The sequence below is a fragment of the Festucalex cinctus genome, chromosome 1 (assembly GCF_051991245.1).
Source record: "Festucalex cinctus isolate MCC-2025b chromosome 1, RoL_Fcin_1.0, whole genome shotgun sequence".
NCBI lineage: Eukaryota > Metazoa > Chordata > Actinopteri > Syngnathiformes > Syngnathidae > Festucalex > Festucalex cinctus.
This window is the reverse complement of record NC_135411.1, coordinates 16,071,236-16,087,821: the sequence shown is the minus strand read 5'-3', so window position 1 is coordinate 16,087,821 and position 16,586 is coordinate 16,071,236. Positions and strand designations below refer to the sequence as shown.

General features: G+C 35.3%; 1 protein-coding gene and 1 long non-coding RNA gene across 8 annotated transcripts in view; one reads left to right on the top strand and one right to left on the bottom strand.

The window, feature by feature from the left end:
• The window catches only part of st18 (ST18 C2H2C-type zinc finger transcription factor), a 68,522-nt gene extending 52,731 nt beyond the window's left edge, over positions 1 to 15,791 (top strand). For 3 of the 6 annotated variants that reach the window (XM_077519441.1, XM_077519423.1, XM_077519460.1), the window contains exons 14-22: positions 3,196 to 3,258; positions 5,427 to 5,495; positions 5,698 to 5,760; positions 7,554 to 7,634; positions 10,568 to 10,789; positions 10,866 to 10,954; positions 13,443 to 13,546; positions 13,650 to 13,796; positions 13,876 to 15,791. In XM_077519441.1, coding sequence (XP_077375567.1) covers positions 3,196 to 3,258; positions 5,427 to 5,495; positions 5,698 to 5,760; positions 7,554 to 7,634; positions 10,568 to 10,789; positions 10,866 to 10,954; positions 13,443 to 13,546; positions 13,650 to 13,796; positions 13,876 to 14,016 — 979 coding nt within the window. In that variant the 3' untranslated portion in view covers positions 14,017 to 15,791. The remainder of the gene's footprint in view (positions 1 to 3,195; positions 3,259 to 5,426; positions 5,496 to 5,697; positions 5,761 to 7,553; positions 7,635 to 10,567; positions 10,790 to 10,865; positions 10,955 to 13,442; positions 13,547 to 13,649; positions 13,797 to 13,875) is intronic. The other 3 variants (XM_077519449.1, XM_077519433.1, XM_077519452.1) reach the window with 2 other exon arrangements.
• Positions 1 to 16,586, bottom strand: part of LOC144017676 (uncharacterized) — a 121,270-nt gene that overhangs the window by 99,421 nt on the left and 5,263 nt on the right. For both annotated transcript variants that reach the window (XR_013283227.1, XR_013283229.1), the window contains exons 3-5: positions 15,967 to 16,036; positions 13,643 to 13,784; positions 7,132 to 7,289 (exon numbers count right to left, since the gene is read on the bottom strand). This is a non-coding gene — a long non-coding RNA (uncharacterized LOC144017676). The remainder of the gene's footprint in view (positions 1 to 7,131; positions 7,290 to 13,642; positions 13,785 to 15,966; positions 16,037 to 16,586) is intronic.

The window sequence follows — 16,586 nt, the reverse complement described above, 5'->3', positions numbered from 1 at the left end:
CCGATAAAAAAAATAAAAAAAAAAAAAAAAAAAATGATGACGGTACTAGCGATAGACGGATAATCGGCCTCGCCGATATTGGGCATTTTGACTAATATCAATATTGGCCTTATTTCAAAATATGACAGCCGATAAAAAAAAAAAAAAAAAAATGATGCCGGTACTAGCGATAGACGGCTAATCGGCCTCGCCGATATTGGGCATTTTGACGAATATCAATATTGGTCTTATTTCAAAATATGACAGCCGATAAAAAGTGTATAGCTAAAACCATTTTAACCTCCGGGGACTATTTATTGAAATTTTCAGTTAACTTTATAAGAGATGCTGCTGACTGTGGGAGCCTTCTGAACCTTTTGTTTTTGTTCAACACTAAAACAAAGAAATGTGTTTCCAGTTTCCATTTAACTTTTTAAGATGTACTGATAACCTTGGGAGCGCCCTGAACATTTTTTTTAATTTAAAATTAAGTATATTGTCTAAGATTTTAAAAAAAGAAGAAAAAAAATTCTACATTTTGAAAAGTCTGAAAATTGTTCAAAAAGCATTAATGCTTTAAGATATAACAAAGTCAAGATTGGCATTTGTATTTAAAAAAAATTGATGCCAATATTTTTCCCCCTTTTTACTGGAAATGAACGGCTTCAAATATCGTTATCGGCCTCCTTGATTATTGATAATCGGTATTGGCCCTGAAAACAAAAACATATCAGTCTAACTCTAGACGGTACACACAAGTAGTTACCAGGGTTAAACAAAATATAGAATAGCACAAAACTTTGGCGATGATCTGAAGCATCAAATACAATTCAAAGTTGTGACTTGACTCTAAAAAAATATTTCTAGACCTAACATTAAACTTTCTTCTCAAACTGTTCACGAACTAAACTAATCTAACTAGCATCACTAGGCTCTAAAAGCATAAAAAAAAAAAAAAGAAAAAAAAAAAAAAGAAAAAAAAAAAAAAGCTTGACCACTTTTTAAAAATATTCTTTTTTTTTTTTTTATTGAAAATCTTATTATTATGACTTAATTTTCTAACATATTACTTTTTTCTTATTTCGAGATGTGCAAATTTTACAAAATTTTGTATTCGTCAGTCCGTCCTCTTTTTTTTTTTCTTTTTTCTTTTGTTAACCACACAGAGAATTGTTGAACCAACTTAAGTCAAGTCATCTTTAAGTTTACAAATTGAATTGTTGACCAACTTAAAAAAAGTCGCTTCACTATTAACACACGATTGAATGAAGTTGATCCAAAGCGAATATATTAAGTTTAATTGATTATGAGCCCTGCGATTGGTTGGCAACCAGTCCAGGGTGTCCCCTGCCTACTGCCCAGAGCCAGCTGAGATAGGCGCCAGCAGCCCCCGCGACCCTTGTGAGGAATAAGCGGTCAAGAAAATGGATGGATGGATGGATAATAATTATGAGTTCATTAAACTTATAGTTCAGTAAACTTATATATTCACTTGAATTAAGTTAATCCAGAATTAATTCAAAGTGAACACTGTATATTAAAAAAGAAATAGTTTTTGTCTTACATCAGCAACTTTTTACGCCCCAAAAGTTTACTGCTTAATTCTACTAACATTGTAACTTTAGGCACTAAAAATGTTAATATTATGATTTTATTCTTGTAAAATTACATCTTTAATCCGACAGATCGATGGATTACGAGTTTATTTTTATATTACAAATCTTTTCATATGATTTTATTCTTCTAAAATTACTTTTTTTCTTCTATTACTGGTACTATTACTTTAGTTGTAAAATATCGTTCGCTTCTTATTACCGGTATTAATTTATTTGTGTTACCTAATTCCTGTGAAATTGTAACTTTACAGTTGCAACATAATTTTATTCTTGTAAATTCTAACTTATATATATATATATATATATATATATATATATATATATATATATATATATATATATATATATATATATATATATAATATTATGAGTTTCTTCATATAATAGAAAAACTTTTCATATGACTATATTTTTATAAAATTACTTTTTTCTTCTATTACTATGACCTAACTTCTAAAATTTCGGTCTTTTCTTACTACCGGTAATACCTGATTAGTGTACCGTACAATTGTGATCTCATTCTTGTAAAATTGCAATTTTCTCGTTGCAACATTACACCTTTATTGTTGTCACATTAACTCATTTGCTCCCAAAAATGTATAAAAACGTTCTATTTTAAATATTGCCATGGTCCCAAAAACATATATTTTTTAATTTTTTTATTATTATTATTATTATTATTATTATTTTATTTTTAATGCTAGAGCATACAGGAGGCTTTGATGCAGCCTCTGTCATGAAGAGGTTGCTTAAAGCAATGGAAGTTATTACTAAATATGACCAGAAGGTGGCAGCAGAGTATAAGAGATCAACCAGGGTTATGTTGCAACAAGCTCTTTTCCCCAGAGTTTTCAACAGGTTTGTGAATAATGATGAAACTTAATATTCTAATGCTAATTGCTGCAAAATTGAAACAGATACAAATATACTTTTTCCTTCCGATGAAAGAAGAGACTCTAATCTTTATTTTGGTTGGTTCCATGTTTTTATAGCAATAGAATACAATATACTCTGTGTCTTGCAAAATCAGTCAAAATCCAGTAAAAGAGAAAATGACCGGGAGTGGATGAGTTAAAAGCAGCAACTACAATAATTCAAATAGCAACTTTTTCTTCATATGATGACCACCTCATTCTACACTTTATATTATTATTATTTTTTTGCTCTGGTAAAATGATGAAAACATTCCACCTCAAAGAGTGACCCTACCCGTGTCCTCTGGTGACATTCTCCTTGTCAAACGGCGTGAGGCAAATAGCGTGGGAGTGTGTTGCATCACGTTGTAACTGGTATGTCCGCAGGTTGATGTGGCCTGAGAGGAAATGTGTCACTTTGAAAAGTGAGTTTTTGCCTCTGCTAGTTGGAGTGCATGCTCTGCAGAGCCGTGAGCAGCGTTAGTAGGACCCTCTAGTTTGGACCCTCACTGACACTAGCGGACGTCATTAAACAAACATGATGACTTTCTTACTAAATGTACTAACCCCGCCCCCTCCCCGACTCCACCGGCCTGCTTCCTCCGCTTCCTCTTCCTCCTTCCTCCCTTTACGGGAAGCTGCTCGCGGTCATCTAATCTGTGTATGAAATGTGTGCCCTCCCGCAGCTGTCCGACCCCGGGCTGTGACGGCAGCGGCCACGTGACGGGGAATTATGCATCGCATCGGAGGTACCGTAATGAATCACTCGCTCATTAGCATGACACACCGGGCCAGGGTTGCACTTCTTTCGAATATTCAAAAGGATGTAACAAAAAATGGGGGAGGAAAAAAAAAAAAAAAAAAAAAAGAACTTTTTTTTCTCAACTTGATTCCCTTAAAAACTACGTAAACTAAAAATGATGACTTTATATATTTTAATGGTTTTATGCAAGGTTGTCTTTTATTTAGATTTAGATACAGTAGATGTGCCAACTAGGGCTGGGTATTGCCGCCAACCTCACGATACGATACGTATCACGATACAGGGGTCACGATACGATACGTATCGCGATACATATGTATCCCGAATAAGACACATTTTATTTTTATTTTTTTTTAAACAAAATATAGGAAAATTGGTACACTGAGACACGTGCCATGATAAGTTTATCAATAAATAAATGTTGACATTCTTCCTCTGCTTTTCTTAGCAAGACACAGTGTCCAATCACCGGTGAGCTATTTTTGCATTAATTGAAGGCAATTAACTTCAAAGACGGTACTGTTTTTTATTTTTTAGGTACAATGCAAGCCGCAAAGTCAAACGTGAACTGCCGATTTAAAGTTAACAAGCAATATCGATTCTGACGCCTGCGTATCGATACGTGTATTGCGATGAGGCCCGCAACGATATATTGCCGTATCGATTTTTTGAGCACACCCCTAGTGCCAACTATATTATTTTAAAATCATTACTTTTTTCCTCATCAGAACAGAATGACTTTTTTTCTTGTAATATTAATACTACATGAAAGTACAACTTTATCTCTGAAAAATTTATCCTTATTCTTGTAGCCTTACAAATTCAATATGTTTAAATTGTTTTTATCCTTCTTAATGAGCTTTATTCATAGAAGATTTTGACTTTGTTGCTCGTTCACTCTAAATAATTGGTCGTATATTAATTGGTGGTAGGCTTGCGAAGTGTGGACTTTATGAGGCACCGTCGCGTGCGTGCTTTAAAATTGTTGCATTCTATTAGGTCACCACTAGATGTCACTAAATAATACACACCTTCCTTTGAAACAAAACCACAACTATTTTAGAAAGTAACATTTGGCTAACTTGACTTTATTTGCCCAATTTTTCCTTCATTAATCACAGAAAAATGTCGCATTAATCACGTATTAACGCATATTAATCGCACTATTTTTTTGGACCGCACTTGAGCCTTGAACGTGACCGCGGATGGTTATATTGAAGGCTGCGCAGGTCAGTGATGAGGTCAATGCACGGCATTTCCTATGCCTGTTGTTCCAAAATGAGCGGGGTGACTCCAGTTGGTGTGCTCGGTGGTAAATTTCGCCTTAAAAAACACCCCGACGGGACTTTAGATAAAACAAAAGTAATTTGCTTTTAATTAATTAATAATTGCTGAATTGCACCCAATTGCAATTGTGTACATGCATTTAATCAATATTTGCAAATGACATTCAGATAATAAAATTTGTTAATGTCAAAATATTACGGTATTTTGTATTTATATTACGCGAATACTCAAGTAAATTGATTAATCGTGTTTAATCAAAATTAAAAAGTGTGATTAATCAGATTAAAAGTTTTAATCGTTTGACAGCACTCATTTTTACTCATAAAAAGACTCGCTCTTGTAAAATAGCAAAAAATCACAAATCATAACTTTTCTTGTGACTGGGATAACTACAGCCATTTTCATGAATACCGTGCGACTTGTTTGACCTTATTGACCTTTTTTTTTTCTTTTTCCTAATTTCTTTCGCTTTTCACTCAAAAGGACAGCTTTCTTCCTGTGAAAATTTATGACAATATCTTAAAATTCGGTATTTTCTTGTTGTATGACTTTAAGTAAAACTATAACTATTTTCATCAAAAACGTTTGACCAACTTTTCCCCACGTTTTCCTCATAAAATTTGTACTTTTTTATGACAACATTATGACTTTAGTCAAGCTAAACTTCACTTCATGACTGAAACAAATGCCTTCCTCATTAGCTTGCTGTAGCTATATTTAGAACACATTTTTTGTCTGAAGAAAAGCGCTTTCTAAATATTTGCAAACAAATAAAAAAGCACGTGCGTGTCGTTTAAGATGCTTTAATGCAGCGGTGTGATCAAAGCGTGCACTGAGATGACTGTTAGCTCTTTATCCTCACCGCAGCGTGTCTGGATGTCCCCTGGCTGACAAGACACTCAAGTCACTGATGGCAGCCAACTCTCAGGAACTCAAGTACGTATTTAAAACCTCGCCATTGTTGTTATTGTTGTTGTTGTTGGAGGATTTGACACCTCAGAACAAGCTGCTTCTGCTCCACCCTTGCCTCTCTAGGATGCATATTTCTACGTACTACTTAGCGAGAAGTTTGTTTTTTTTGGCATTTGCAGCGCCGGCTATTTGCATGATGAGCATGATGTGTGTCTCGGCTGTGCAGGTGCCCAACACCTGGTTGTGATGGATCCGGACATGTGACGGGGAACTACGCGTCGCACAGAAGGTAGCATGAGTGAGGGGCGGCGGGAACGCGCACGGCGACGGCGAAACACATTTGTCAGATGCGTGACATCGGAGCAGATGGTGAAAGTCTCACTCTGTGTCGCAAACGCGCTGTACTTTTTTCCATTTCACTTCTTGTGTTGCTTTTGATTGATTTATTCGGCGGGAGACGTCTTGTTACCAAATGGTTGGAATGTGTTGAGAAGGCAAAATTTGCGTGCAAATATAAATGAAACTTGTGTCTATGATATAATAATGACTTTGGACTGGTAATGCTACCATTAATCATTCATTCATTTTCTTAACCGCTTATTCCTCGCAAGGGTCGCAGGGGGTGCTGGAGCCTATCTCAGCTGGCTTTTCGGGCAGTAGGCGGGGGACACCCTGGACTGGTTGCCAGCCAATCGCAGGGCGCTACCATTAATCCTTTTCCTAAAATTGAAGTTGCAACTTAATTATTTGCGATCGTCAAAATGATTGATTACGGCTTCTTTTTTTTCTTTTTTTTTGCACTAAAATGACAATTTATTCACTTATTAATCACACAATTTTCTTATAAATTCTACTTTTGTAGTTTTGCAAATTATTCTTTCGATTGATTTCTGATTAATCGGATCTTTTAAACTCAGCATAAATCGGCCAATTTTTTTTCAATTAACATATTTGCATTACATTACACATTTTACACATTATGCACACCACACACACCACCATTATAAGTTCATTAAATATGTACTAATGAAAATATATCCAGCCAATACGATCATATGCATTAGCTGGACATTTTTCAATATTAGAGATGCTTAACTAGTGATTTTGATAATCTGTCAAATTTTTCGTTTGATGAATCCGATTTTTTTTTTAAATTCTATCCAAAATGTCATCCCTTATTTACAAAAAAACAGAACATTGTTTAAAATTGACCATGCAGAAAATACACAATCATAAAGTATGATTCAGTTTCTGATTTTGGTCTGTAACAAAAATGAGCGAAAAATGTTGATGGAATAAAATTGGGATAAAATCCAAAACATGTTTTCCGCTAAAAGCAGGGGTTTGCTCACAAAAAAAAAATTACAAAAAAAACATTGAAAAACTACACAATAGAACTTTTACTTAGAAAAGAACTATTTTCAAATAATGTAATGTTTTTTTCTCATAATATTAGAACCTTTTTTTTTTTATATCTTTAAACTGGAACTTTTCTCATTATGTTGACTAAAACTATAAAAACAAGCATTTTTGCTGTACAGCATCACTTCATACACTATTCAATGTGTGCGTGTGTGTGTGTTTTCCACATATCAGAAGCTAGCCCAGTTAGCTATCGTTTACCTGTGTACCCAACAAAACTCAGTGCAGCTCTGCTTACCTTTCGGTTTTGACACGAGGTGATGTGATAACAGGCAATAGCACAGATGAGGAATGTGGGCGTTGCTCCATGATAGTGATGTTATTTCATATGCTGTTGCTTGAAAGGGGCTCTGGATCTTCACCCAGTGTAGTTGATCCTCTTATGGGCCAAGTACACTGTGGGGGGCGGTTATTATGTAATTTAGTAAGAATCAGAAATGGTTAGATAGCAAAAAATAAATTAAATAACAACAACAACAACAACAATAATAATAATAATAATAATAATAATAATAATAATAATAATTTAACTCGTTCTTCACAACTTTTATGAATGGACAGGCAATCCTCAGACCCAACTAATTGTATACAAGTCAATAAAAAGTTGTCTCAATTTTCAATATGTCCCCTGAAATTTGCCCTTCTGTTCTTCCTTTCCAGCCTGTCAGGATGTCCACGTGCCAGAAAAGGAGGTTTGAAGCTCACCCCGAGCAAGGAGGACAAAGATGAGCAGGAGCTTAAGTAAGACATTTCTGTCTCTGTTGGCTCTTGTTTTGCTGGCTGTCACAAAAGCGGGAAAAGTGTCACGCTCGCGCAGCCTTCGTATACCTGCAGGCCATCAAGTTGCACAAAGAAAACCAGCGGCTTTTGTGCTCACATTAGTGAATTACTTCCCTGGGATTAGTACGCTCTGATGTGTTTTGTGGGATTTGAAAGAGAATATCAGGCTTATCACTCGCTCGCTCTCTCTCTCGGCCCTCTCCCTGTCGCTCTCTCTGAGAGCTTTCTTTGTAATTATGTGAAGAAAACGTCGCCGGCGGCCTCATCATCCAAAACAATCATGTAATTGACACGTGAGCCTTTGTGGACGTGTACATCTGGACGCTGATTTCTGGTCTTTTTAATTACTAATGCATCAGCTTATAGGCATTAAATGGGTATGGATCTCATACACATGAAGAGAGGAGGGAGGGGGGATGGTGGGTGCCCATATGGCACCGCCCTTTTGTGTCTACCTGTGCGTGTGTGCGTGTGCGTGTGTGTTTGGGTAAATACCCGAGTGTCTAATCTGCCAAACTGCTGCTTGTTGTGAAGTTGGCTGCCACAATAGCTAGCACTCACAGGGTTCTTTTTTGCTTGCAACGCATGACAAATAACTACTAGTATTACATCTTTAGTCTCCTAAACATAGGTTATTATTATTTCCAAAATTATGTTTTTAATAAATATATAATTTTGTGAATATATTCACATTTTGTTGTCTCTTGCAATGCTAAAGCTGATGAGAAGATAAAACAAGACATAAATGAAACAAAAGTATCTAAAAAAAAAAGAAAAAGAAAAGAAGACACTTCTAAAATTAGGTTTTCATCCCAATATTACGAATTTTACATCAGAAAAGTGTCATTTATTTCTTGCACGATTTCGACCTTTTTCCATGTAAAATTTAGACTTCTTTCGTAAAATCCTTTGAATTGAAAAAAGTTATTTTTTTATAATGTCTTTACTCTAGGAATATTTTGACTTTATTCTGATAAAAATGACACTTTTAAAATATGTAATACTATTCCTATATGTTAAATTTGTATTTATTTTTCTCCCTTGTTGTTTTACCTCAAAAGATTCCATGCATGTAGAAATGTTGAACTTTTTGTCTTTATTTTGTTACTACTTACGCTTGTAACGTTGCAACTTCCTTTCTTGTCAAATCAGATTTGTATTCTATTATTGTGAAATAGTTGTCTTTAAAGTAAAACTTTTTCCTTGAATGATTACATTTTTTTTCTTCATAAATCCTTTTTCCTGAAATATTTTTCACATAAAAATAATAAAGTCAAGTTTTTATTCTCATATTTCCATCTTAATTGTTTTGACGTTTTGACATTTTCAAAAAAAACAAAAACTTTTGTCTTTAGTATTATATAACTTTATCCATATAAAATTCTTACTCGTTTTTTTATTGGAATATTACAAGTATTTTCTTCATAAAATTCAAATATTTCTACATAAAGTCTTGTAAAATGGCTTATAATTTACAATATATTAAATTTTATAGAATACATAGTATAACATTTAAAATATACACATTGCAACCTTATTCATTTAAAAAAAAAATACACTTTTCCCACCATTTTGCATTTTATGGTGTTACTTTATGCTTGCTATATTACACCTTTCTTCCCCGTAAAATACCAGCCTTGTGTCATAAAATCTTTTTCATAAAAATCATAAACTGATGTTTTTATTCTTGTCATATTGCAACCTTATTCTGCACCCCACCGATCCCCTTTATCAATAATAGAAATGAGGACATTCATGGGCATATGAAGGGAGACAATTTGTATAATTCACTTCACTCCATGACTGAAGTTGACATGTGACATGCAACAAAACAAGATGAACAACAAGGCCTGCAAATGCAACTCTTGATGAAATTCCCGTCGGCGCGCTCCCATTAAAGTTCAGCGTGGATTAGTTACTTGCACTTAATGCGATTATTTGAGTCCATTTCCAGTTTTGGCCACTTCTTTTTTTTAATCAGCATTTGGCTGGATTAATCAAGTTAATGGTCGACAGATCTTCCGGTCCAGTTATTGAAAGAGATTGTTTTAATGATCTCAGACTGCAATTTGCTCCAGTATATAACTGTAGATTTTTGCTTTTGTGGTTATTTAGTAACACTTATACACTGGGCAGCCACTATATTAGGTACACCTGCACGAACCCAATTTGCAAAGATAATAATGCTCACTTTAGATTATTTTTTTTTTAAACAATGTCTATTATTGTGTTTGTAGCTGACAACAGTATTTTGAACTTCTCATGTCACTATATCAGCTAAGCAGAATATTAGCTTATTGCTAAAATAGTACGATATACATCGACATAATATCAAAATGGAACTAGACAAAGTGAAATTTCTGCAGAAATTCCGTGGGAATGCTGAAAAATGAATGCTAATAAAATATTTCCCAAGCGAGATTTGAACCACGCACATGTAACCACTTCACATAATTGCCATTGATACGTTTGCAATGTACAGTCAGAGGTGGGATTCGAACCCACGACCTCCTGATTACAGGACAATGCATTTTACCAAGTGTTCCACTGAGCAGTATCACAGAGCTGGTAATGATGAGAAATTGTATGTATGGAAGTGAGCTTGGAAAGTGGAACTTGGAAAAAGTTCAATATCAGTCCCATTGAAAATGAATGGGGAAAAGTTTATATTTAACATGAAATTATAAGTAAATCAGATGATATATTCCCAAGATGGCGTGAATTTTTGAAGCAAGTTGCAATTGAACGGTGTAAATTGGAAGTATTATGTGGGAGTTATGACACGGCAAAAAAGTGTGGAGAATAAAAAGTCGAATAACATATGTGGGAATGCTGAAGCAGTCCTACAATTAAATGGCAATTTTTTCCAACCCGCATGTCCGTTTCTCCATCAGGTGTCCGGTGTTTGGCTGCGAGGGCCAGGGCCACATATCGGGCAAGTACACGTCCCACCGCAGCGCCAGCAGTTGTCCGCTGGCCGCCAGGAGACAGAAGGAAGCGTCCCTCAACGGGCTTCCCTTCGCCTGGAAGAGCAACAAGCAGGAGTTGCCTCACTGCCCCCTGCCCGGCTGCAACGGCCTGGGCCACGCCAACAACGTGTTTGCCACGCACAGAAGGTAAAAAGCTCACCTTCGCGTCACGAGATGATATGGGTCAATGTGCCAGCATGATGCTAATTCTTGCATCAAATAGCTTGTCAGGATGCCCGCTGAATGCGCAAAGTATCAAGAAAAAGCACTCGGAAGAGGAGATGATGACTATTAAACTGAAGGCCAGCAGTGGTAAGTTTACACAAGTGGACACAAGCACACGCACGCACGCGAGCACAACATTAGGTACACCTGATCAGGTCTGCCAGTGTTGTTTTAAGTAGGATCTGACCGATTAATTGGCCGAGATGTTAGCTCTGTTGAAATCAGCAAAAGAATTTGCTGATTTTTGTCTTTTTTTTTTTTTTAAATACTTTTTTTTTTTTTTAAATACTTTTTTTTTTTTTTAAATACTTTTTTTTTTTTTAAATACTTTTTTTTTTTTTTAAATACTTTTTTTTTTTTTTAAATACTTTTTTTTTTTTTTAAATACTTTTTTTTTTTTTTTTACACGCTATCCGGAAGAATATTAGGGCCAGTGAAGGGGGGAAAAAAAGGTTGGGGAGAATGATAATGACATCAAACACGAACTAAAAATTGGCCAATTTGTGCCGGTTTTTCGCTTTATTGTTAAGGTCAACAAATTGTTGTTAATTCATGTTTTTATCAATGTATTTTTTTTTCTTAAAATCTTTTTCATATTGCTGCATTATTTTTGTCATGTTGCAACTTTTTAAAAGTCTTTTAATGTAACTTTACTTTTGTCATTCTCATATAAATTAATGTAATTAAAGTCACATAGAATTAGACTTTTTGGCATTATCAAATAATTAAAAAATAAAATATTATTGTCATGTGTATATCCAATAAACAATTAAAACTGACTTTTTTCTCCCATATTACTTTTTTATTATATTTTTCTCAAAAACTACGACGATTTTTCTTGTAATATTGTGACTTTGTTGTTCTACCCTGTCTTGTAAAATTAAGAACTTATTCTTGTAAAATGAAGACCTTTTTCTTGTAATATTGCAACATTTGCCCCTCCTTTTTTCCCTTGCTTTTTACTTGTGATATTTCTTAACTATTTTCACATAAGAAATTAATTTTCCAGCACTATTATATAACCAACTGACTTTGTATATGTGTTGTTATTCAATACAACAACATTAAAATAGTGTGATTATATTTGTTTGCAGCAAATCAAGCTTGCATGAAAGCAACTGTTTTATTTTGTTTTGTTTTGTTTTGTTTTGTTTTGTTTTGTTTTGTTTTGTTTTGTTTTGTTTTGTTTTGTTTTGTTTTGTTTTGTTTTGTTTTGTTTTGTGATGGGCGAGTACCGATACATGGTAGTATCGGGCCAATACCGGGCTATTTTAATGTATCGGGTACTTGCAATTAGGCTGGATACCTGTCACTGAGACCAAGGCGCCCTCTGGTGGCAGTCAAACTGGTATTTTTCCTCTGGATGGTTGTATTTTATATTTTATTTTTAGAGTAATCTATTTAATATATAACACAGTCTCATACCTAACAGTTAAGAGTTGAACATGCATTATTTTGTACTTCAATATATTATATGGGGATGTGGATGATTGGTTAGCACGTCCGCCTCCCTGAGGACTCGGGTTCAAGTCCAGGCTCCGGCCTTCCTGGGTGGAGTTTGCATGTTCTCCCCGTGCCTTGCGTGGGTCTTCTCCGGGTACTCCGGTCTCCTCCCACATTCCAGAGACATGCATGGCAGGTTATTTGGGTGTTCTGAATTGTCCCGAGGTGTGCTTGTGAGTGTGGATGGTTGTTCGTCTCTGTGTGCCCTGCGATTGGCTGGCAACCAGTTCAGGGTGTACCCCGCCTACTGCCCAGAGCCAGCTGAGATAGGCGCCAGCAGCCCCCGCGACCCTTGTGAGGAATAAGCGGTCAAGAAAATGGATGGATGGATGGATAATAATTATGAGTTCATTAAACTTATAGTTCAGTAAACTTATATATTCACTTGAATTAAGTTAATCCAGAATTAATTCAAAGTGAACACTGTATATTAAAAAAGAAATAGTTTTTGTCTTACATCAGCAACTTTTTACGCCCCAAAAGTTTACTGCTTAATTCTACTAACATTGTAGGCTCCAGCACCCCTGTGACCCTTGTCAGGAATAAGCGGTCAAGAAAATGGATGGATGGATATATTATATTATCTTTTGAAATATTCATTTATTATAATTATGAATCCTGCAATGAAAAAAAATATTTCTCAATTGCTCAGTTTTATTTTTGTCAAGTGGTTGCACAAAATAAAATCATTTGGTTTCCAGATACATTTTTTTTAAAGTAGTTTTATAGTCTGCTTAAAACATGTTTATGAATCTGGATGATTTCATTTCATGCTACAACTTGATGAAAGAAATTGAGCAAATTAAACAATTTTGTTCAGTGTATATTCAGAGCTGCGTTTTGTTTTGGACTTAAATTCTCGATTGCAAAGTGATTGTTCCGACTTTGTTAGAAATGAAAAAAAGAAAGGGCTTTCTTTAAAATTGTCATTGGTTTAATCCAAAATGTTATATATACCAAAACTCTTAGTGGTATCGGTTACTTGGTATCAGTGAGTACTCATACTAGTATCGGTATGAACATCCCCCTTTTTTCCCAGATATATTTACCAATTAAAATGTGTGCCTTGCAGGCATTGAAAACAAAGCAGACAGTCAACATTTGGAGCACGACATTGAGGAACTAAATGAATCCAACATGCAAATGGAGGCGGACATGAAGCAGCTGCAAACGCAGGTAAGCATCAACTCCTTCGCATATAAAAGTGGATCGCGCTAATATATGTATTTATATTTTGTTTTTAATGTGACTGTTGCGCTGCCGTTTTTGTACCTGAAAGCAGATCTCGTCGATGGAGTGCAACCTGAAGAGCATCGAGGAGGAGAACAAGATGATGGAGCAGCACAACGACGGCCTCCTCAAGGAGTTGGCTCGCCTCAGCCAAGCGCTCATCAGCAGCCTCACCGACATCCAGCTGCCCCAAATGGTACGACACGCACACGCACTCGCATTAGCCGGACACCTGCGCATTGCATTTCAATGGCGACACGTGTTTGGCTCGGCAGGGGCCCATCAGCGAGCACAACTTCGAAGCTTACGTCAACACACTGACGGACATGTACAACAAGTCGCAGCGCGAGTATTCGCCCGAGTGCAAGGCGCTGCTGGACAACATCAAGAAGGCCATCAAAGGCATCCACGTCTGAGTGCAACCGGCGAACGCCGCTTTGAGGGACGGCCACGTTTGGACTGCTTTTCACTTTGGTTTCTTTGATCCTGCTGAGATTTCCACTCCTCTTGCACTTGCTTTTCTTTTCGGCTATTTATTATTATCATTATTATTATTATTATTATTATTATTATTATTATCATCCATGATTATCGATATTCTATTTGTCCATCACTGTATTTATTATTATTATATCATCATTTAATTCATGTGTATTTATTTCTAGAGTTGTAAATGATTGAGAAGTTCAAAAAAAAATATTCCAATTTTGTGGCTCGCGTGTATTCCAGTTAGCTCTCCCTTAAAAAAAAAAAAAAAAAAAAAAAAAGTACTAGTACACCAAAAGTGAACCTATTTTTATGAAGCTTTTGTTTTCTTTATTGGAATGTGAATGTATGCTAGATGATGTTAACACTGCAATGCCACTGTACTGTACCTTTTTTTTCTCTAATTTATTTAAATTTAAATCAGCAAAAACACGTAACAAAAATCCACTTTTTCCATTACTATCAAATATAGTTATTATGAAACTGCCTTCTGTGCACACACACACATACACGTGAGGTGTGCATGTCGTACGTGCCTAAATGTATATGAAACCGTTGAAAACAGTTTAAAAAAAAACAACTACAAGTACTATGTTTTGTTTGTGCTAGGGCAGTATTACGTGGATGGTGTCTCATTTATTCGCACAGTATAATTATTTTCCGAATAGGAGGACAGTGTTCCCGATGACTGTTTCTATATCTCAGTAGCTGATTGCAAGATGGGGACAGACAATTATTATTATTATTATGATTATTATTATTTTGCAAACATTATGAGGTAAAAGCAAACAAATGGACTCCTGTTTATCTTTACATGTGCTTAAAAAAGCCTTAACACTTCTTAATTTAAAACACTTGGTATATTCTTCTATCGTGTGGGGGAGATTTGAATGGTAGCTCCTTTTAAAAATGGCAATTTACGTTTTAGTTTCATCAAATTACCCCCATAAAAAAAAGGACGTTACCGTGTTGATAAATCAATTCTTTGCACTTTTGTAATTCACAATAAATGCCATCTCACATATGTTCATGATACTGCATATCATAATATCTATACATTTTGCATCATTTTCCTCAAATTTACTTTGGCACTTGGAGGACGTTCCTGAAAACTAAATTATTTGACCAGCCCTGCTTCTAAATCTTGTATTATGTTTTTTGCTCTCAATTATTTTTCCCGACAAACAGCAGTGCACATTTAATTTCTATCCCCATGTCGCCAAGCTTACTTATTGCCATGAAGGGAAAAAAAAGTGACATCAGCAAGAGCCAAATTGTCCCAGCACCACTTCTATTTTATCCAAATATTTTAAAAATAATCCTAAAAATTTGAATCCTCAAATGTAATTCTTTATTTATATTTTCTTATATTGAATTCCTACCACACGCATTGTTTGCTCAGGAAGTTCTGTGAATAATATTTATTTATCCCCCCTACAATCTTCCTGTTAGTATTTGATGTTTTGTAATGTGAAATGCTTCTTTTTTGTGGAACGATTATTATTAGTATGATATGAGATTGTATTGTATTTTTTTTCTTCATTTTTCTTATTGAACATGACGTAATGATTTTCGTTTTCCGTTGAAGTAGTTTGTATATTCAAATTACTTTTACGATTTCATAATTGACACACACACACACACAAAAAGATATGCGCTGTGTTGTACAGTTTGTGTATGGTAGAAATAAACTTTTGAAACTGTTGCTTGTCTGTTTGCTTTCTTTTCTTTGACTTCCACTTCCGATCAAACCGGAAGTAATACCGAGAAAATTCATTTTGCGAGAGCATGTTTAGGTGATTAGGGGAATCCGCCGAGACTTGACGAGCGTAACATTTGCAAATCTTCCAACCATACAGCACAGCAACATTACGCGTTACCTTGTGTTTTAGCAGCCCCTGGTGGTCCATAGCAGGTATTACAACCAAAAGTGGGCCATCGGTGGCAAACCTGAAAGGAGGCAGAAAAATACATCATGTAGAAACTGGAATCATGTGTGCAAATCCAAGTTTGTGTTATCAAGAATAAAAACATATATAAAATTGTCTTATATTAACGTAATCCATTCATCCTCATTTGGTTCCATTTAATCATCAAACAATTATTCATCAAATCACCACCGACAAAACTGCAAAACAGTGAGGAGGAAATTTGGAATTGTTTCTTTACTTTTGAAAACTTTTTCCCCCCCTCAGTGCAATGCAACTAACCAACACCACCAATCTCATCACAGTGATTGGATTCTCAGTTGGATGACTCATGACTATAATTAGCTCTTGGAGAAGCAATTAGCCTAGGTGTTGTTTTTCCACAATGCACCTTGACATTCAAATGGTGTGTTTTGTAAAAACACGGCAACGTGATTGTTATGACCAATTTAACTAGAGCTCCGACTTTATTCATCAAGGTTCACATACTTTTTCTTGCAACTGTACACGTCACATGTCGAAGATATCAAAGTGTGGTTTGTGTGTTTCCTTTGGCGCTAAAAATGTTTGTT